Genomic DNA, 22,039 nt, shown 5'->3' on the forward strand with positions numbered 1-22,039 from the left:
CATAGTACCATATGGTCGCATACCTTTCTATACTGTTTTTCCTTGTGGTGATTTAGGTAAATACCTTGACTGTGCTAAGCCCCAGCATGCCTGCAAAAGCACTTCTGCTTCATAAAGCGCTTCTCAGTGTGGATTGCTGTGCAGGAGACAAAACTGGGAAGACTTTGCCTTCGCTTTCGCAGTGGTTATAATACAGGTTCATTTAAAACTGTTAGTTTTTATAATTATATCCAGGAGTGGAACGTCAGGTAACAACCTGTGTTCAGGTGTGTTTTGTATCTTGATTTCATTTTCCCCGGAAGGTAAATTTTGAGTGGTTGATAGTCATTAATACAGGTCGTGATTTTATATAGCATGCAGTTTTAGAGTTTTTACATATATATACTTTTATATATATATATATATATATACACCCACACACATATATATATAATACATATATATGTGTGTATATATGCATAATAGCATTTACACCATATTAAGTGCTTCTATTAACTTGAGTGGTCCCTTCCTATACACTTAACTGCATTAATATTCTTACTAACAATCTTACAGTTCATAAATAAGTTCATAAATGAGGCCTTAATTTATTAAGACTTTAGCTAGATCTGGTTAGCTGTTTACCTTAAATGTGCTGATACTTTTAGAGGAAGTGTTTAGTTTGTTTTAAAAATCTGACACAAAAATACTTGATAGAGCATCTAAAGTTGGTAGGTGCATGGGTTGCTTTAACTATCAGGTTCTTCTTGATCTTTCTGGACTGTAGATGAAAACAAGCTTTCTTCCTGCTTGTGCTTCTACTTGTTTCTTTCCCAACTAATATTCAAGCCAGACTTCGATTTTTTTTCTTTTTCATGCATCAAAGAGTTTGTTCTGCTAGAACCAGCGTTAGCATTTGAGGCTGATATCAGGTACGTAGGCAGGGATTTGCAGTAACTTAGTAGTTTGACTTCTTAAAAATGTTGGCTATAAATTACAGATTTAACACTGATTGCCATAGCTATTTGTAAATGGATTTGTAGATTTAAAAAATAATAACAGATGTGTACTTCCTAGAATGGATTTGCATTAATGTTGATTTGGTTTCTGATCCTCTTTTTTAGTTACGTTATTTTTGTCTGATCAGAAGTGGGAAAATGCCTAAAGTACTAGAAAGATTTACAAGAATGCTGGGTCTTGTTTTCATGTCAATACTTTCTTGAAAGTCTTGGAAATGTTGGGCAGAAATAAAAGGAGAGCCACGAGACAGCCGTAATGGATTAGAGTACCTGAAATTGAAAGAGCATAAACTGTTTCTTTGAGAAAAAGAATGGACTTGTGTGAAATTCCACAGGATCTCCTGCAGATGAGAACATCACCATCAGTGGCTTGTTTCAACAAATAAAACCTTTGGGGAAGAAGGAAAAAAATGGCAGTAAAACTGGGACATCCAAAGGGCTTAATAATAAGGAGATGGATTCAATAGTGTGTGACTCTAAAACAAGACAGCCTTTGTATTTAGGTCAGCAGAGGCTGCCACAGTCCTTTTGGCCTATATATACATAGTCCTGTGTCCAGCATTTTCTAACTTTACTGATTTATCTTCTACTTTCTGCTTTGATTTGAATACCTAAAGGCTTGGAAATAAATACTCTGTGGCTCCTGCTGCCTGCTGGCAAATACCTGGAATTACCACTTACATTGCAGTGGCTAATCTACTTTTCCTTTCAGGATTTAGAACTGTGACACAGGCAGTATGGAAAGAGATAGGAAAAGAGGGGGAGAGGAGGTGTTTTGTTCCTTTTAAATAACAAAAATCCATTTACTTAAATAGCTGCTGGTGGTAGATGTATATCGTTTTTCAGGAATAGTCATAATTTTAGACTTACTATGCAAAATGTGCAACTTCCTCACGGCTGCCAGATTAACACAGTCTGCCCCACTGGCATGTTGCCCTCTCAGTCAGCGGGCTCCTCTCCCAAAGCCGCATGTCCCTAGCTAAGAGTTAAGACAGCTGTACTGAAAGGAATAAATGCCATTGGACCTCTGGACTATAATACTCATCTTAAGCTAACAATTTGTCATTTTTAAATCTATTTAATCCTCTTTTGTCACGTAACCTAGACTGCTGACAGTTTGCCTTGCCTGCCTTTTACTCTTCAGCCTCATGTAGCGCCATGGTTATGCTCAGAATGCGACTGGTTGCTTATTGTGGTATTGTAAGACTTACCTTCAGTTAAGCGCCCCCTCCATTTGAAGAAACTGAATCTTTAACAACCTGCCCATGAAGACTGTGTCTCTGTGTAAGGCCCAAAACACGGGTGAGTATTACTGCTGTGTATCACAGCACAAGTGAGTATGCTCGTGCCAGTGTTAGTACTGAACTTTGCGGTGTACCTGGTCCCTTCAGCCATGTAGTGTCATAAATAAACCAACGTGCTGGATAGGTCATCTATCTAACACTTAAAGTACCGTGTATTTACCAAAAAGTAACTAAAATTCTATTACATTTGATTGTAGAGATCTGTTTATCCAGTATTGCATTTACTGCAGATTTTGGTTAAATTTACCTGCATAAAGCTGTACAGCAGCAGAAAGTGATGTAATGACGTATGGGCAGAGCAACGCGGAGCCTACAGCAGGTGGGAAGACACATTCTTTTATCTATTTTTCAGTCCCTGTAAAATCTACTTTAAAGATTCGCAACTAGTAAAATAAAGCACCACGGGAGATGAAGTATGATTATGTACGCATTAAGGCTGCAGGACTCCAGTGTTAGTACAGCAGTATTATCTGGGAATGTAGTTGGTGTCACACAAGAACAGGTGTTCAGAGGAAGTTTTACACGTTTGGAAGAGCTTTAATCATCCAAGAAATGCTCATAGTCTCTCCGGTCACCTCTGTGGTTGCTTTAATGGACAAGGGGATGGTGCTTGAGCAGATTAAGATACGTAAAACCTTCAAAGCAGTGTGCAGAAGGCTTAATGTTTTAGTTGGAGTAGTCTCCTTGCTATTTAAAGTGGGTGCAGCTGACTGGATCATAAACAGCTTACAAATGCACCAGATATTCTTGCTGCAGAGAAAAAGGATTTAAATCATCCTTAAAGAATAGTTTCTAATACCTTCCTGCACACTCACTTCTCTGAGGAGAGTGCAGTTTGTGCATTCTGCTACCACAGCAGTTAGAAGGTAAGCTTCAGCACAGCTTGTATGAATGGTGTGGTAAAGGGTGATAGATGAGCAGGATACACAAACAAATACTGGTTTCCACTGGAAGTCGGACTGGGTCTGAGCTGGTCTTCTTTTGGTATAAACACCACTGTGTACTTGATGCCCTATGTTAACATGTCCCAGGCAGCATGAATCACTTTGTCTTTCAATGGCCACTGCCATTTACTCAGTTGAATATTCTCCCAAACCTGTGGCAATAGGAACTTCATGGGTGATCGTAAGTGAATACAGCAAAATTAGTCACTTTTATTTAAAAGAAATAACATATTACAAATAAGTGTGCAAAACAATTTCTGTGATTAAATACACATAAAAGCAACATGCAACCTTGACATCAAAATCTGCGTAGAAGTTAGTCCTCAGTATGTTACATGATACTAAAAGAAACTTGACAAATTTAGAGAGTTTGCAGCTAAACAGTCTTAAAGTGAACTGGGATGTCAGATTCGAAGCATCTGTGAAATAAAATTTCAGAAGAGCAAGACTTCCCTCCCCCCAGATATTTAGTGCTATTAATCGAGAGCTTGTGTCTATTTCAGTTTCTAGTTTAGTATCTTATGCCTTAGTTCAGCAGTAAATATTAATTGCTGCGTAACAATTTGGGGGAAAGAATTTGCAATTGGTTTAGTCTAACCTAACTGTCTTTAGGCAAACATTATTTAGTATGCAACATATCAAAGAAAAAAAAGTTTGCACATTTAAAGCCATTGCAGAGAAGTATACTTCGTGCCATCTCATTCATGTATTGTGCTGGATGTGTAAGTGGCCTGTCCACTCTTCCAGTTGAAGCACAGGAATTTTAGAAGCAGTCAGTACAACTGTGACACCAGTACCAGCAGTGTTTTTTTTTTAAACCTGGAATGGCTGCTTTCCTTACAGGAGGACTTGCCTCTACAGCTGCAGGAGTGCCACGTGCCTGTGGCCTGGGTACTTGCTTCACACACCAAGACGAGGTCAGCTGGGTCAGCAACTGCCCAAACGTGCCATCAGCTACTACGTACAGACAATTAGTGCTGACCATTCCACTTAACCAACAGTGGTGTGGTTACTACACGAACAGTAGTGTATAGCTGCAGGACTACCTCCACCCACCAAGCAGGGATCAGGCTACAGTCCTCTGTGGCTCCACACTTGTCCTCTCTTCCCTGCTAGGCTAAGATGTGTTGGGGAGAGAGGGGAAAGGCAGTACTCCTGGTCTGAACAAGGCTGGTAGAGTTTTATTTGAGTATGCTATTTGAGTATTTCCCCCACTTCCAGCAATGCCTGAAATCTTCTGGTTTCACATCCCTTTTTCTAAGGCTAGGCCTGACATTTGTACAGCCCCCTGCAGATCTCTTAGTTGGCAGGCACTCGTGTTTTATCTGAAGTCGTTTCACAGTTTAGATTGAAGAGAAACCCAATAGGCACAAGCTTGTTGAAAGCCACATCTTGAAAACTTGAGTTGATGACAGTAACCCAAAGAGATTTTAATGATGAATGCTTGCAAAAATGAGAATAAACATATGTAGTCCCCTACTTCAGAGCTTGTTCTGATCATGTGGGGCCAGGCTTCTCAGTGAGGTCTGCTAAACGTTTCGATCAGTATTGGACATTCATATACTGTCCTTCCAAAGATGCAGAATAGCCAAGGCAATACTTTGACCTGTGCACTCCCTCGATTCAGTCAAAGCTTGTCATCAGTCATTTCTAGAAACTGAGCATAGACATCCCTTGAGCATTCCCCTTTTTGGTTGAATAAGAACTTGTAGTAGCTGCCATCTGCACATATTGCTGAAACAAAAACAAAGTCACTTTCAGTTCAGCTGTTCAAGCAGCACTGTTCTCTTACCTTAGCTACAGTTTAAGCTGGCCTTTCAAGCCAACAGAAGACACAGAGGTGTTCTGGAGGCACCTGAGGAGCCTGAGATTTGGTGTATCTCATGCGGTGTGTGTCAGCTAGCCTGGAGTCTGCCAGGTAGCTTAGCACTGCACCCAGCCTCACTCCATTACATCCAGCCTGTGCCCAGACAGCTTACCCTGGTTGCAGCATTGGGCAGCGATGGCTCCTGGTCACAGCTGACACAGGCACGCAGCACTGCCTCACCTGAGTGCCCCTCGCAGCTCAAAGCGAGTGTGGCTCAGTGGCTGGTTCTCCAGCCAGACCCTCAGGGAGCTGCTGTTACTCACCTAAGACAGCATTTGGCTCTGTTCCAAAGGCACAAATGCATGGAGAGCCTGAGGGAACCTGAAATTTGGAAAAACTCCATTTGGAACTGAAGTATTTGGGGAGAAAGCTGGCTGAGGCCAAACTGAAAGAAAAAAAAAGTAACAATTTGGTAAGGTGTTGATTAGAGTCAATTTAGAACTGCTAGCATGTTTGCACAAGTCAGGGTCCCACTAACTGCTCTTACACCACCACCTTGTTTTCTTCAGTTAAGTATCAGGCAATATGAACAGGCCTGCTTCCATGGAAGGGTGACCCTATAACTATCTTTTTGTTACTTTACATGTTTAAGTGACTGCAGAAACTGCCAAAAGGATTGATTTTAGTAGAGTGTTTTTTTTAGTAGAAATTGTAAAAGTTACTAGAGAAGTATGTTAATGCAGAGACTAAACACCTCACTAGAAAACAAACAACCCGCAACCTTCTACTGGAAGAATTCTACAACTCCATAAGGGACAGCGGAAGCAGGGCAGTTGCTAAACAGTCCTAAATTTGCAACTTCGTGCAAGCAGCACAACAGATTACTGTTAGCAGCTCAAGGAGTGCAGGTATTAGCTGCTGCTACTGCCAACGCCTTAAACCCTACTGAAGGCCAACCAATCCCCCCCAAACAGGCCTCAGAATGGCTCAATCTATACCTTGACTGCTTATTTCTTTTGGGGTCTTCTGCAGCAAAAATATGTACTGTGCCGTGGTCACTGGATACGCAGATTAGGGAAGCATCCTGATTGAAGTTAATGCTGTGGAGAATAAGGACGGTTACTGGAAGCCACTCCCCGGTTTCCTGTGTGTACAATCCCCGTTCTGGGGTTGCCTGCAGCAGCTGCCAGCCTGCCAGGTGAGGTGGTAATTGCTTCTCTCAGGAAAGAGATGGGACTTCTCCCATTCACAGCAGCTTTGCTGACAGGAATGAACACCCCTTTTGGTGGTGAGCACCCATCAGAACATGGAAGACCAGGTTTGTCAGCAGCAGCCAAGCAGCAGACTGCCCTGGAACAGACACTACTGGCGGGGTCTGTGCTGCCACCTCTGCTGAAAGAAGGCAAGGGCTCCGCTCTAAGGAGCAGGCAGGTAGGCGTTAGGTAAAGTGTATAACATTCCTACCCCGATAACCAGGGTTCAGTGGAAGAACGCAAGTTACCCACCTCCCCGGGGAGTGCATCAAGCAGGGGATTGAGTCAAACTTTTGCATACAAGAGCCTGAGGCAGAGCAGCACTGAGTTATAATAAATGTTAGACTCACCCCCAGGTACCTCAGCCTAGTCTCTGTGGGAAGCATTACACTGCAGCACTGCATTCTCTGTATGCTGGTGTCAAGTATCCACCCAGCTGCAGTGCACTCAATGCAGAGAAATGAACCTGTCAGAGCACGTGTTTCCTCCCATGCCCTGTAATCCTGCCTATGTTCACACAGCTGCCAGCTACAGCTCTTCTAGCACTGGGCCAAGAGGAAGAAGCACAGCCCAATGCCTGGTGCAGCACTGGCCCCTCTGACTGCCTGAGTCCTGCTTTGTGCCTGTGGCACTGCAGCTCTCTGCTTTCTCAGAGAGACTCAGGTGCCACCTACCAGGCTGCTTCAGCACCACACTACCCGCACAGACACAAAGCATAAGCACTTAAACGTACCAGTATATATTGGCTGCCTGTGATCCTCTTCGTAGCTCCTGGATTAAATGCCCTGATGAAGTATCAAATATTCTTATGAGGGTCCCCTTGAGAAGGAATCAAGCATTATATTAGGAAATACAGAAGACTACTTGGGCAGCTATCTTTACATCTGTGAATACATTCCAGCATGCCCCCAAACAGACAGTTGGGTTTTTCATCTCAGTAGATTTGGAAGAACCTCTTAAAGTTAGTTTTGGGGAAGAATATTCATTCTCTCCCCCTCCCCCCAGTGCAGTGTTATAATGCTTTGGTATACAATCTTAGTAACTGCTCAGTAAGTTTTTTCCAAGTTATATTCTAAAGTACTAGTGCAGCCCCAGCATTAGTTCGCAAGTATTAAGAGTAGACATGGGGATAGCTTCTCCTGCCCAGGTTCTGCAAATCATTTCTTGCCTGTTCCCCATATTCTGTACTATTTTGATTACTGATTTTTTTCCCCACTTGAATATAATCAGGTAGTTCTGGTCTTACCTTACAATTAGAATTTACCTAGAATAATTATTTACCTACTTACTACATGCTCATTATCTGTGTTAATCCAAATCTAAGAGATCTCATAGACAAGTCAGGTTACAGATAGAAGACTGCATTAGAAAACTGTACTTCAATCAGAGAGTAAACTACACTTGACAGCAGAGACATTAACAAATTAGTGTATCTCAAAGCAGCCAACAATTTAGTAGTGCTTTCATCTGGTGAAGAGCACATACATATTGTCAGCTGCAATTCACATTACACACCTGGTTAACAAATGCCTCTTACCAATCTCACATCAGTAAATAACATCACCCAACAGAGAAAAATTAAGTTGATGCTTTCCTCAGTTTAAGATGTGAACTTGAGATGTTTGTTCACGGTGTGTTCAAATGCGGCGTTCTGCCTATATACTTCTCTCAGTCTGCAAATGCTGTTTGAACTTACTCTATACAAAAAGAGTTCTCCTAGCATTATCCAGTAGATCGTGATTCTATTTAGCAATGGTGTTTGCAGCTTAAGAGCTTTGTTTAGAGGACTTAGAGTAGCTCTGCCTAGTTAAGAGAGACTATGGCTGCTTTTACTTTAAGCTTCTTGAGCTATTGGCTCTGTAGTAGAACCTAATCTAAACAAACTGCTTGGATTAATTTAGCTCATCCTTTCAAAACTCATTTTAATTGAGTAGAAGAAGGTAGCAAGTACTCAGCTCTCCTCATGCCCATTTACTTTACATTCATTCGGACACTTTGGAGCCAGCCTTTGGGAGATGAAGCTCACTAGCAGATTCCACTCCAGTTCCTAAGGGGAAGGCAGGTCTATGACTTGCTTTGCAAAGAAACTTAAGGGTATTTTTCAGTGTATTGCATTCTGTAGTCCTATGAAACTCAAGACCACACAAAGTGTGGTCAATATTCCAAGAACCTTTTTATTGTTACACACTGTATGAAAACACCTGCAGCGAGCGTATTAGGAAAACAGTTATGCCATAGCAGAACTCAAGTCCTCCAGTATGACAGTCCTATTTGCAAGTATTTCTTTAACAGTGGTTTTAAAGTTAAACAGAAATTAACAAAGGTGAAAGACTGCAGATAAACTTTTTTTTTCTTAAAGAAGAAAGAAAAACTAAAAGCTAAATAGTATTTTTTGAAGAAAACATGAAATACATGAACTGCTTGGGCCAAATCTTGTTCAAGTGCTCCTGAAAAGTCACAGCTACAGTCAGCTAGAATAGAAATGCTACCTCAAGCACTGCATTGGGATTGCTGTTTGGGTATCCTGAAGAGGCAGTAAGGATGATAAAAAAACTGAGCATGCATATTTCAAAAGACAAATTGTCCAGTTAGTTACTCCTATGCCTTTCCTATGAAAGGATGTGACTTCCTATTTTAGGAGGAGTTACTACACTAGAATGCATAGTAAGTCAGAGGTAAGAGGATATTCTTACTTTTTCTGATGCTGTTGCAATTCTTGTTCCCTGCAGGTTTAAAGCTATACAGCTCAAGACTCCTTCATGAGCTGGTATGTCTACAGGAGGCTTCTCTGTATTAGCCAGATCCACTATCTGCACGTGCCCGGTATGTGTTCCAGGAAATGCAAGGAGAGAATTATTACTATTTGGACAAAGGACACAGAGACCTAAAAGAAAAAAAGGAAAAGGAAAGTAACTGTGTAGTTTCCGTAACCTAATAAATTTTTCAAACAAGCTTCTAAGATCAGTAATTTAAAAATAAACAAACATGCATGTAACAAATAAGAAGTTAATTTTAATGGCTACTGCAGTATCCCAAAACGTGAGCCATCCATAAGAGCAGAGTATTCCCAGGATCCTGGTGATACCAAATACATTTTTGCCCACTCAGTCCACAGCTAGCAGAGCGATGGGTGGGTATTACAAGAACCAACATGCTACTTTATCTTCCACCTTATGCCTAACAGCTTGCAAATCAGTGGGCCAACTCAGCATTTACATTGTACTGCCTTGAATGCAACGAGAAATTCCAGGTTTGCTTCTAGCAGGCTTGAAAACCTCAGAAGATGGGGGTTCCTGAGCTCCTAGCAGAGAGGACATTGTCCTTATGTCCAAGCTGATCCTCCCAAGATACAAAGCATGGCCAGTACCCCTTGTTATTGTGTCCGGCACTTTCAAGAAGAGTTTAGCTCCATCCTTTCTGTAACTGTCCTTCAAGTAGGTGTAGGCCACCAGCTGCAGATAAGCCCTTCAGTTTCCTTTCTGCAAGACTAAACAGGCCCAGCCCCAAGAGCCTCCCTTGCAGGCCCTGTGCTTCGGGACCCTGACAACCATCACAGCTGCACACAGCCGTGCCTGGAGGCAGAGAATCACAGCCACTATTACACCCCTCCAGGATTAGCCCTTCACTTACACAGCTTGTCCTAAGTGTGCAGCTGACCCAGGAGCGTGCGCATCTCCTTATTCTCAAGGCTCTTCTTCCTAAAAGCACCTCCCCTTTTCTATAAGTAATGCCACTGCAAAGAACCTATTCCTCAGGGTCAAACCTGAGCCCTCTCCCAGCCACACATACTCAGAGCCTAGAGCTGACAGCACTGCACTAGACGGTATTTAGCCTGGGGCACTAATACTCTGCTCGGTTCGGGATACTGCCTGACATTTCAGATTCAGCTCGTTTCAACAATGGAGAGGTCATTCCTTGCTAATTAGCCTCTTCTTGACACTGTAGAGAGTAACTCTCTAGACAGCTCTAACTTGATTAGAAAAGAGGCATGATGCACTTTAATAGTTTGTGTTGACAATTAAGGTTTTGGCTCAAAACACATTACATTTACAGATTCTTTACCTAAGAAAGCACACAGCTCCTCCACAAATCAAACCTGTAACGTAATAGGAGCACATGAAAAAGCCTTTCTGTGCCAAGCATGAATATATTTTAATAACCATTTGATAAAAACAAAAACATCTCCAAAGGGCATGGCTGTAATGTTGCAAGTAAACTGTTTAATGACTTACTAAGTGAAACAGATTCAGGCATCTAAACATAAATAGCATTAAAAGAACAGAACAAAATTGCTTCCATCCCCCAGCCCGTACACACCACTAACCTTTAGGGTTGTAGCAGGTTTCGAAGACGTGCAACTGGTGGGGATTGTGTGTGAACGTGAAAACTTTAATCATGGAGTCCAAGACTACCACAATTCTGAAAGAGACAAGAAATTCCTATGACTTGCTGGGGGTTAAGGGTTAAAAGAGGGATCTGTATATTAACTCAGGTCTGCAAAGGCTTTCAAGATTTAATGGCTATATTATTTCCTCCCACTCTACAGACTTGCAAAGAACACAGCTACAAGCCTGCAAAGCACTTTTATCTAAAGCTATGGCAGCAGAAACCCCCCACCCACACTTACACAAAACTCCAGCTCCTAATAACAGCTCTTGCTCTAGAGATTCACTTGAATTCCCTTCACACTCCATACATAGAAAAAAAAAAAAAAACACTGTCAGCAGTAGCCACTCAAGAATGTTTCCCTTTATTAGGGGGCTGAAAAGTCCTACAGGCTTTTCATCAAGGTTTCAGATACTTGAGTTGTGATCTATTAACACACAACGCTTGCCCCTGAAAGCCTGTTTTAGATATGCATCAGCAGTTAGAGCTAAGAGTTAACCAAAATCCATTTCTACATACAGTCAGAAATGAGTGCACAAGGCCAATCTGTGCATTTGGAACAAGTGTGTTGCACCTACCTGTCTCTTCGCAGCTTAACTGCTTTGACTTCTGTAGAAAATTCTATCTCAATGACAGTCTTCTTCTTCAGATCATCCCAGATCATTACTGGAACAGTGCACAGACTGCATTAGTTCACCAAGGCATATCTGAAGATCCAATGTCTGCATTACAACAACTTCTAGTTTCTGAGAAGACTAGGAGGTGCATCCAATAGCTAAGCAGTTACAGCCTGGCGTGCTGCTAGCCATAAGGTATTTAGCGACTGCATACCAACCCATGGCTCCTGCAGGTAGGAGCTGGTAAACTAAATTCAAAAGCTGATAATAAAAATATCTTTTTCTAAAGATGAACGATTTTTTCTTTTTCTTTTTTTTTTTTTTGGGGGGGGGGGGGGGGGGACGGGACGGGACTGTTTCTTTATTTCACTGACAACCCTCAGAATAAAATGTAATGTTTGCCTAATAAGCCTGCCAGCCAGGGCCCCCTTCCCCCCTCAGGCTGCTGAGCCACAGGACGCCCTTCGCAAAGTTAACAGAAGCACAGAGGGCTCTGCTCTCAGAGAGCAGTCATTGCAGATCCCTGCTTCTTAACACTGCAGCAGCATAATACAACAAATTTCACCACACCTACCTAGACCTGCTGCAGCCTCCCTTCCCACCCAACCCTCAGAATACTGGACCCCAGCTCAAGGCTGGGATTTGGGAGTTCTTTTGACAGTTCCACACAGCCTAGCAAGGCACACATTTACAGACAATTCCTGGAGACTCAAGACAGTACCTTTGTTAGGTGGGTACTTCGGCTTTTTTCCTCCACCTACTAGTGCTAAATAGTTGCAACGAAATAGCATTTCGACATGGCCAACGCCGCCTTCTAGAAATTCTGGAAGATAAACGTATTTTATTTAAGAGCGTCACAACCTGTTAAAATGCCTTCTAATTTTTACTGAAGTTACAACAGAAGTTTGCATTATCTAGCACGCTGCTCAGACACCCAAAAAGACTTCTTCTCCCAACTAACTTAAAAACAACAAAAACCACCATACAGAATCCTCCAAGAGTGGAGGTGACAGACATGAGATATCTTTGTTGCCCTAACACCACATAACTAAAGGTTTTTGTTTTATTTAAGATTAGGATTTTCAGTAAAGTTGTTTTATTCCTCACAGCAAAGATCACTACTGCCGTGGTCAGACAGCTGGGACAAACCTCATTTCATAATATAGAGCAAACAACACAGCAGCGTTTTAAAACACTATAGAAACATTCTGTGAGAGTAGGTCAAGCAATATCATGGTAGCTTAATCATTTCTATTATACAGTGGCTTTGTAAAAACATTTAGAAACGCTGATTAATTCATTGAAGTTCCTTCCCCAACTAATTCCCCTCATGCACTCTTCAAGTCTGGTGTTGCTCTCTTATGCTAAAGCTGTGCATTTAAAATAAGGCCAACACTACGACCAACAAGGCCATGAATGTTTTTTTTTTTGCAAGGGGCTTTGTCTTTATAGTCTTGGTGGATTTGAGGAAAGAAGACAAAAAATACACATACATGTAGTAAGTGAACCAGAATCTCTAATTCTGTTCTCTGGAACATCCCATAGCTGCTAGAACAGTAAAGTATGGTCCAGCTCCAGTGAGCCTCCATTCAAGTTTTACACGATGCAGGAAATGTAATGAAAGCAAATCAGATCAGCTGGTACAGTCAGTTTCTTAATTACAGTGCTAGGAAATTCTTTTTTTCTTCTTAACCTTATCTGCAGAGGAAGCAGAATGAGGCACCATGCCCATGGAAGAATAAAGCATCAACCAGGGGATTTCATAATAAAAGAATTTTTCTATCTGATGACATTTGAGCAGGGTCTTGGTTTTGTTTACGTAGCTTAGAGGGAACCTTGGCATTCCACAGGGGAAGGGGGAACTGAACTATCAGGAAGAGAGGCCATAACTGTGGCCTTCAGATGATCCGAGTCAAAAACCAAACCTCTTCCTTTAACAGACTGTCAAACACCTCCACACAGGGACAGGCTCCACTAAGAAAGACGGATGAAACTAGGAGTCTACTTCAAAGCTAGAGGGAAAGTCGAAATTTCAGAAGGAATCAAGAAAGACCTACTGTCAGAAACATGGATGGGAGAAAGAAAAAAAGAGGATGTGGGAGGAGATACTACAATGGAAAGATTTAGACATACGCATGAAGGATAGGAGGAAGGGAGATTCCGACATCAAGAGGCACTACAGCACATCTGGATGTTAGGGCTTGGCCATACAATGCTGGAAATAGATGCCTGGAAAGATACTCATGTTGGAGCAGTTAAGTCTTGGATTTTGTACAAGTCGTTGTGGTTTCTTCAACATGACTTTTGACTACTGAATTTCCGTCCTGAACAGATGTATGTGACCACTACCCCCGTCTCCACCAGATCCTCCTCTTAACTCCATTAAAGCACTAAAAGCCTAACAGTACATGCTGTTATGAAGTACTATCCCTGGAAGTCTGAAAATACTCTTAAGTATGATAACTTGAGACTTTAAGAACATGTGATAGGGTGAACCTATGCTAGAATAGACACTTTATTCATTAGATTTACAGCTCTGACTGGTGACGCTTAGACGAGCGACTTTATGGAAATCCATAAGGGACACAAGCCAGGGTGCAAGAATTACGACTTGGTTTCGTGCTGAGGTACAGATATCAAACAAGTAGACGAGTTCCACCTGGGACTCTCTGCTCTGCTGACTCATAGGGTTAAACATACCTGAGCGGTGAACAAGATTGATACCGAAAGGTCAGACTATGCAGGATGTGGAAATACACAGAACAAAGTGTGAAAGGGAATCCGACTCATAAGAAATGAGTCACAACAGTTTTCTAGAGTCCTTGAAAAATGTTCAGAGCTACCATCAGGGAGAGTTTTGGCAATGAACTCAACGGGACTTCAACCTGACTTCTGATTCTTTTAGCACACTACCACAGATGACAGCTCCAAGACACGATGCTCACAGAATAATTTACTGTTAAAAACAGAAAATGGCTCGTCAGCTTTGGCCATGTGAACAGTGGTTTCACAGGAATTACAGTGCTATTTAAAGTACATTTTCCCTTGTCTAAATCTCCTTTCTAGTTTATCACCACAGACTGAAAGCACTGGGAAACCTGTTTAGCATGTCAGTTTTCCTCCTACACTTCAGGCTAGGATCACACTGCTGGATTTCATTTTCCCTTATTTTGACTCAATTACATTTGCTTTCTGGTGAGAGCTCCATTACCTGTTAACACAGCTCACCTAGTCTTTTCTGTTAAGACACAATAGGTGCTTTACCACATTGAGATCAGCCTAGATTTTTTAGAAATATAGAGAATGCGTAGTATAGAGCATTAGAGGTCTGAATTCAGTGCTCTTGCGAGCAGTAGTCTAAGCAAGTACAAAGTGTTACGCTCAGATCTCCGGTAAAAAGGCAGTAGTTTTATAGTCGTGCTAGATCACCCACTGCACAAGAACAGAACAAGTTCTCTTGGTGACACACAATATTGCTGCAGCAAGCAACTCTTATCCCAGTCGTGAGCAGCCAGACAACTTATCTCCTACCCAGGACAACAAACATCAGCAACAGCTACTGCAGTTCAGCTGCAGCAAGAAAGGTGAGAACTTCATCAGCAGCCAGCTTTATGCAAATTAATAGCATATGAACATCTGACAAGGCAGTGGCATAAGTGAGAGTCCCTCTGAGACCAACCTGGATTTCCTTCCTGAGGTTTGATTCTAAGCCTTCCACTGATGTAAAAGCAAGAGCTAGGCAAGAATCTTACGGGGGGGGGAAAGAAAAAAAAGCTCAGGAGGCTGAGCTTCCAACACAGAACTAGCATGGTAGAAGAATTAAGCATTTTTACCTTGTTTCTCTTTTTCTTTGAGTGGATCTGCATTATAAACTCGGAATCCATTTTCCATTCCACATGCAAAGCATCCTGTAGTAAAAAGCACATACACAGATATATACACACACATATAGTCATCGTGAGGTCCGCTGAAGATCTATGCCAGAACCAGAAGGTTAGGAGAGCATTACTCAATAACTGCAGGGTTAAAAGTAGGCCCACGACCACTTGCCAGCTTTGTTAGCGTTTGCACGTGAAAAGCATTCAGAGAAGTTGTCCTCTGTGGTGGTTTCTATTGAAAGTGGAAAGTTCTTGGTATTCTTTTTTGACAGGTGAGGAAACAATGGAAGGAAAGGGGAGCGATTCACAACCCATCTGTGTCCTACATGCAGTGCCAAGGGAAGGAAACCTGCCTCTTAAAGGTTATGGTCCCCCAGTTGTTATGAAGCAAAACCCCTCCTTTCTTACTAGGTCAGAATTTACCCCGTGATTACAAGATATCAAACACGATCCATTGTTTGTGTTTCTGCAGAAGAGAGCTTATCAAGTGTAGTTTTTTAAGGAAGCTCCAAGGAGAGCCCAGGAGTGTCAGATGCCAATAATGACATGACAAGAGCTTAAGTCTAAACCAGGAAAAGAATTGGAAAAGTTAAATTTTAGAACTGGAAAAGTAAAAAAAAAAAATAATAAAAATTGAACAGTAAAATTTTACCTACACTTGCATACAGAAGCACAAACATGCCTTTTTAGCAGAATCCAAACTACCAGCATCGCATCCTGCTGCTTTATCCGCTAGTGGGTGAACGCAGTTACTAACATAAAGAAGTGCCAGTGTGAAGTTGGAGCAATTACAAGTCATTAAGCAGCAGCAAGCATCACCGTGACAGACTGACAGAACATTAGTTGCTATGCAATTTATATACACTGCATCAAAAATTCTGTTACAGTCTTCAAGGTACTGGAAGAGAGTCAGCGGAGCCCGGCCTCATTCTCACGCATCACGATGGCTGCAATGGTTTAACCCCCAACTGAAAACCGGGGAGATGTGTCGAAAGGCCCCCGGAGGGGAAGGAGGCCCTCAGGCCCAGCCTGCCCGCGGTGCCCACACCACCTGCTCGGATCCACGTGCCCAGAGCCTTCCTCACACCGCATTGCTGCGGGGCCATGCCTCAGAGGCTGCCACAGGGACTCAGAAGGGTCACAAGTGGCCAGACAAGATGGTAGCAGGCCTGGCTGTGTTGTGGGCAAACCATATCTGCACGTAAGGTCAACAAAGGACAAGGCGCGTGTGCTCACTGAAGGGCAAGCAAGCATCATTCACTACCTCTTCTGCCGCTCATGTCTTGATACAGTTTAAGATGTCAGAAGAAACAATACGATTGATAACACCTTTTTCTACACAGATTGGCCATCACAGCAGTAGCTGTTACATGGGAAAGCCACAACACAAAGAATAATAAAATAATAATAATTAAAAAAAAAAATCAGTTCTCACATAATACAGGAACACGTAACAAACTTGATCCTGACAACAGCACTAACTTAAAACCCCCACAGCTTCAGGGGGAAGGGGGGGAAGATGACCAAAAATGCCAATTTGAGGTTCTTTCTTAATACTTCAGGAGTTTCACTCCAAACAGTACTTAAAGAGCAAACCAAACAACAACAGAAAAAGCATTACATACGTGCTCTACTGTACAGACCAGTATCTCACAAGTGTGTGGGTGTAAGCTTGGAAGCATCCTTAGGGTTCCTGTTCACTGAGCTCATACATACAAAGCAAAAACTCCTCTAAGATCCATCTCTGCAAGCCTCAATGTAGAAAGGGAAAAACCCTTTTTATATATCATCATTAAAAGCAGAGTCACAGGCACAATATCCTAATCTCTTCTAACAACACAATAGTCAATGAACAGGAAAAACAAACCCAAAACATACCCTCAAACAAATGAAACAAAAACCACAAACCCCCAAGCCCAAAAGACTCACAGGCACTTTACCCTGTCCAAACTGCTGTAATGAATTAAGTGTGAAAAGTCCTTCTTTACCAACGTAAATGCACAGGAAATGAAAACAAATCAAACACACACATACAGGAAAACATAATAATTACAGAAAGATTAATAAACATATTAAAGTAGATATTTTTAAGTAAACTAAATTAATTCCCCTTCTCCCTTCCTGGTGCATCACTCTTATCACTCTTTAGCTTGCTCCGACAGCTGAACACGTAACAGCTCCCTGCGTGGAAACAACAGCACTAACAAGCTGCCACCTCTTTCAGTATACTTTACTGGGATAACTAGAAGAGAAATGATAATGGAAACATTTCTCGCTACAGGAAGTAATACTGTACAGGATGAGAACTAATCTGCTTCTGGTACCTGCAGTATGTATCCATATAATTATTTCTCCAGTGACAGTTTTAAATCAGCATATCATATTTCCAGGAGAGCGGAAGAAGGATGGTGAAACTGTCCTATACTAAAAGCACACAGAAGTTTTCCTTGTGTTAATACCCGAAGCTTATAACAGACCCAAACAGAACACGCCTAATGCAATAAAATGCAGACGTAACATTTCCTGTAGCACTGCTACAGCTTTTCTGCAGGGCTAACCTTGTGACAAAGACATCAGCTGCTTTTCATTTCTTGGGAATATCTCCATTTTTAACTGGCGACAACACAACAAAAAATAATTAAAGAGGGAATGGGGTCAATGTTGACATTCCACATACAGTTGATTGCTATTGACAGATTCACAAAGTTCTTAGTCATGGCAATCTCTAAGCCAGAGGAGGGGAAAAAAACATAAAGATGACTGCACATTTCGATTCCAGGTTATGGAACCAGTTTTGGAATCCAGTGTTTCCTCCCTGATCCCAGTATTTATCAGTGGGATTACAAGTCCACCAGTTCACCTGTACCGTCGTGACTTGTAAGCTGTATGTGTAACTGGGAAGGGGCTGCCAGAAGCCGAGTGTGGGAATTGTTGCAATAATAGCTATGCTTCCCTCGGCAGGAAGCCCGCATCTCATTTTTGAGAAGGGACAGGCATGCTGTCAGAGAGCCACTGACAGAGAAGACAACTCGGACACTTTTAAAAGTTTTGATTCAGATGCAAGGTAAAACTGAACTTCCCCAGAATTATTACCCTAACCTGCAGCTGTGCCTGTTCCTGCAGTAAAGTATTACTTGCCAACAGTCCCTGTGAGGCCATGGAGGCTTTTGTCTGCTCTTCTAAAAACAAAGAAAAAGAACAGGTTAAATTCACGACTAAGCTAGAAGATGCCAAAAGCTGACAGAGAGACCTGCAGGCTGTAGGGCCTAAGATCCATAAACCACCATAATGAAGCCTGGGGACATTAGTATGGCAGAAGCAGTTCCTAGCACATTCATTTTCCTTGCAACAGAAAGTTTTGTCTAAAGCCATAAAAGAAAGCCCAGAAACCTACTCACATCCTAATTTGTGGGGTCCTATAGCTGAGCATTTCAGTTCACTACATGAGCTCAAATGAATAAGCCAAGTGTTTCTACACCAGAACAAGTCCAGGCCTCAGCTCTCAGACTAGCTTTAGACTACAGCAGCGACAAAGGAGAAACCTGTCAGTAACTGACAGGTATACTTTCTGGTATGGAACTTATTATCGTGGTTTCTCTATTCATTTCTGTCAAGTGCTTTAACGTTCCTCTGAAAGCATTAGAAAAGTGAAATTAAGAACTTTAGAGCATTCTGTTTTCAAACACCAGAGAACACCTTGCAACACAGGCCGTTTTGCCTGCTTCTAAATTTAAAAACAAAAAGATGGGAAGGGTCCCCAGTATGAAGACACAGGATTGCTCAAAACAGAGCAAAGGAAGTATGCCTCAGAAAAACTGCGGACGTTAGCTTTATCACTCGTCAGCCACGGAAGTTAAGACTGGAAGAGCCTTATTAGATCATTCCTCCCATCCTCCTATCGTTATGGGATTGGCTCGTCTTAAATTACTAAGAAATTAGGTTATTGTGACAATATATGCAGACACCCACACTACTAAGCTTCAGCACTCAAGTGACTCATATTTCTATTTTTGGGAGAAGCAACATGGAAGAAGTGAGCTTTTCCTCTTATCAACTTGCCTTTGAGCAGCCGAAGACTTGCCCTTCCAGAACACTTGGAAAAAGGCCCTAAACTAACACAGAGTTCGCGTGCTACCTACAGTCCACAAGTCACCACCACAAGTCACCACCACAAGCACGAAGAGCTGCTGGGGCTTGCAAATGAAAACCAAACTTGTTTTCTGTTCAACTTCTTTTTGGTTGTTGTTATCCAGGCGGCTGGCCAGGCTATGTGGGACAGGACTTGAATACTGTTGGGAGTAAGCACCTCAGTTCACAGAGCACACAGATACCACAGACAAGTTCCTTAACATGCTTTGGATTCAACTTTTCAAAAGAGTGTTTAATTTGTGTTAACTGCTACAGAATTTAGGGAAGCCTTTGCAACAAGTTTTACATGGTAAAATGATGTTCTAAAGGCATTTTACAGGAGAAGAGACTCCTACCTTCTCATACAGTTCTTTTGTACAATCCAACCCCATCACAGGCCAGGTATCAAACACCACAGATTCATTACAGACCCCCACAGATCTGCAATGAAGCACGTCCTTGCTAGTCTTTTTCCATCTCTGCTGTAAACGCAAGACAAAAGCACATGCAGAGTTGCTCGAGAACAGACTATGCTATTGTTTTTGAGTTAACAGGGTTGCTTGAGCAGAGCTATCAAGAAGCTCACTTCATTAACAGCTTGATATACTACCGACAAAAGTATCAGCAGAGATGTTAGCTTGGAATCGCTGGGTAGGTCTCGTTAACACATCACTTCGAGAGCATCGGCAACAGGTATGGGAACTGCCACCTGCAGTGACAGAGGCTGCAAGACTGTCTTAAGCAAGAGCACTATTTGGTAAGACAGGGGGGTGTTACAAAATGATGACTTTCCATTCCTTTTTCCACAAGAGGACACTTATTCATAGGACCAGTGCTATTTTTATGTTGTAAGAGCAAGACGAGGCACGGGGACCCCCTCCCTAGCACAGGGCCTCTCTCTCCCCTAACAAAGAAGTAAATAAACTAAGCGCACAGTTCTGCAGCTCTCTGATGGTCCGCAGACAGCACCCTGTGCTCACCTACGGGTACAATTAACATTAAAAAAAAAAAACAAAAACATTTTACAGCTCAGGCCAGACACAAAGTCATAGCTCGATTTTACACCCGAAGCGTTTACACCCAGAAAGCCACACTTCGCGAGTTACCCTTCCAGCAGCACGGTTTCAGCACACCCCTTAAGCCCACTTTTTGGGGAAGATGCGAGGCCGGCTGCAGCCACGCACCCTGCGGCGGGGCCAGGCCAGCACCCGGCCGCTGGGGCACCCCAGGGCGCCCAGCACCGGCCCCTAGCCCACCCCCGGGCCCTCTGAGCATAGGCAGAGCACGGAAAGGACTGAACCCCCCTCACACGCGGCTGGGAGGATTCAACCGAGGGCTGCCCGCACAGCGGCGGCCGGGGCCAGGCCCTCATAGGGCCCCGCTCCCCTCAGAGCGCCCCCGGCCCCCTCAGAGCGCCCCGCTCCCCTCACGGAGACCCCGGCGCCCTCAGAGCGCCTCACCCGGCCCCTCCCGGCCCCCCCCTCACCGTGGTCCTGGTTGAAGCCGGCGTAGAGCAGCCCGTTGCCGTGCGGGTTGGCCGGCAGCAGGTTCATGGCTCCGGCCCGCCGCCCTCCTCCTCCCCCCGCGGCCCCTTTAAACCATGGCGGCCCCCGCCCGGGCCGAGCCGAGCCGAGCCGGGCCGAGCCGGGCCGAGCAGACGGCGCCGCTTCCGCCCCGCCAGGCCGCGCCGCCGAGCGCCGAGCCCGATCGGGCCAGGCGGGGAGCGCCGAGCGATCGAGCCGCGCCCGTGCGGAATGGCGGCGGGAGCGCGCCGCCGGGAGGGCGGGAGGCGGGAGCGCGCCCGGCGCTCTGAGGGGAGCTGTGGGGGCTCTGAGGGGGCTGCACCGAGCGTGGGGGGCGGGGGGCGGAGGGAGCACTTCACAGAAAGCTCGCGTATGTGGCTGACCAAGTATTGGACTAGTAAGGACGGGAGGAATGCAGTTAGAGCGTGCTAAAAGAGGGGATCTGTGACTTGGGCCTCCCCCCAAAAAAGGGCAAAAAAATCGAGCATCACGACTATCAAACGGGGGGGGCAAAATTCTTGGAGGTTTCAAGACCCAAAGCCCAAGCAAATTGATCTGAGTTGTACAGCGAATTCAGTTTGAGCAAGACGCTGGGCTGCACTGCCCTCCAACCTGAAACGCTCTGGGTGTAAGAGGAGCCTAAAGCCCCCACTCAGTGGCAGCTACTGCCTGCCCTTCACGCACATTTAATTCCCTTTCTGTACTTGCTCTGTGCCTTCCACATCCATGGCTGGATGACGAATTTCAGATTTGTGACCTACTTTTCTCCAACATTCAGCTGGAAGCTACCACAGCTGTTCAGGTTAGTGGCTCACCAGAGTCCAGGAGCTGTGTCAGGTGCTGGCCTGCAGTGAGCCACTGGTGCCCTCCTCTTCATGCACAAAAAGTCACTTGTACCTCCACAATACTTTGTCTTCTCAGTCACGATATCTGGTACCTCCTACATGAAAAAAACACCCTCCCCCCCTACTTTTTTTAATTAAAAAAAATCTCCACCTAAAGGCTCAGACTTTACTTAGTACATTTGGGAGTTCTGCTCTAGCCTCTCTTTGGCATGTCTTTACACTCACTAGCAGAAGGAACGTAGATTCTGACCTTGAATCACACATTCTGAAGACACACATTCATATTAATAGTCTCTCCTGTTAGCTCTTCAAACTACACCATACATATGGAAAGGATATAAGCTATTGACCCAGTG

At 43.6% G+C, this 22,039-nt stretch overlaps 1 protein-coding gene across 1 annotated transcript; it reads right to left on the reverse strand.

Moving 5' to 3' along the window:
- Window positions 1-3,432: 3,432 nt before the first annotated feature.
- On the reverse strand, window positions 3,433-21,015 carry WDR45B (WD repeat domain 45B). The gene is made up of 10 exons (XM_080560700.1): window positions 20,802-21,015; window positions 15,143-15,217; window positions 12,031-12,132; window positions 11,271-11,358; window positions 10,631-10,725; window positions 9,000-9,190; window positions 7,040-7,125; window positions 6,052-6,153; window positions 5,377-5,498; window positions 3,433-4,980 (listed from the first exon to the last, which is right to left on the reverse strand). Exons 1-10 carry the CDS (start codon window positions 20,866-20,868, stop codon window positions 4,874-4,876), a joined length of 1,035 nt encoding a protein of 344 aa, XP_080416826.1. The 5' UTR covers window positions 20,869-21,015; the 3' UTR covers window positions 3,433-4,873.
- Window positions 21,016-22,039: the final 1,024 nt, after the last annotated feature.

Source organism: Anser brachyrhynchus (assembly GCF_964034855.1).
Source record: "Anser brachyrhynchus genome assembly, chromosome: 18".
NCBI classification, from domain to species: domain Eukaryota; kingdom Metazoa; phylum Chordata; class Aves; order Anseriformes; family Anatidae; genus Anser; species Anser brachyrhynchus.

Excerpts from the sequence above, each read along its gene's own strand:
- WDR45B (XM_080560700.1), bottom strand. The coding sequence starts at position 20,868 with ATGAACCTGCTGCCGGCCAACCCGCACGGCAACGGGCTGCTCTACGCC. Across the intron at positions 11,359-12,030 it reads GAAGTACCCACCTAACAAAG|TAATGATCTGGGATGATCTG; the intron begins GTACTGTCTTGA and ends GCACTGTTCCAG. Across the intron at positions 6,154-7,039 it reads CAGGCAGCCAATATATACTG|CATTAACTTCAATCAGGATG; the intron begins GTACGTTTAAGT and ends TATTCTCCACAG.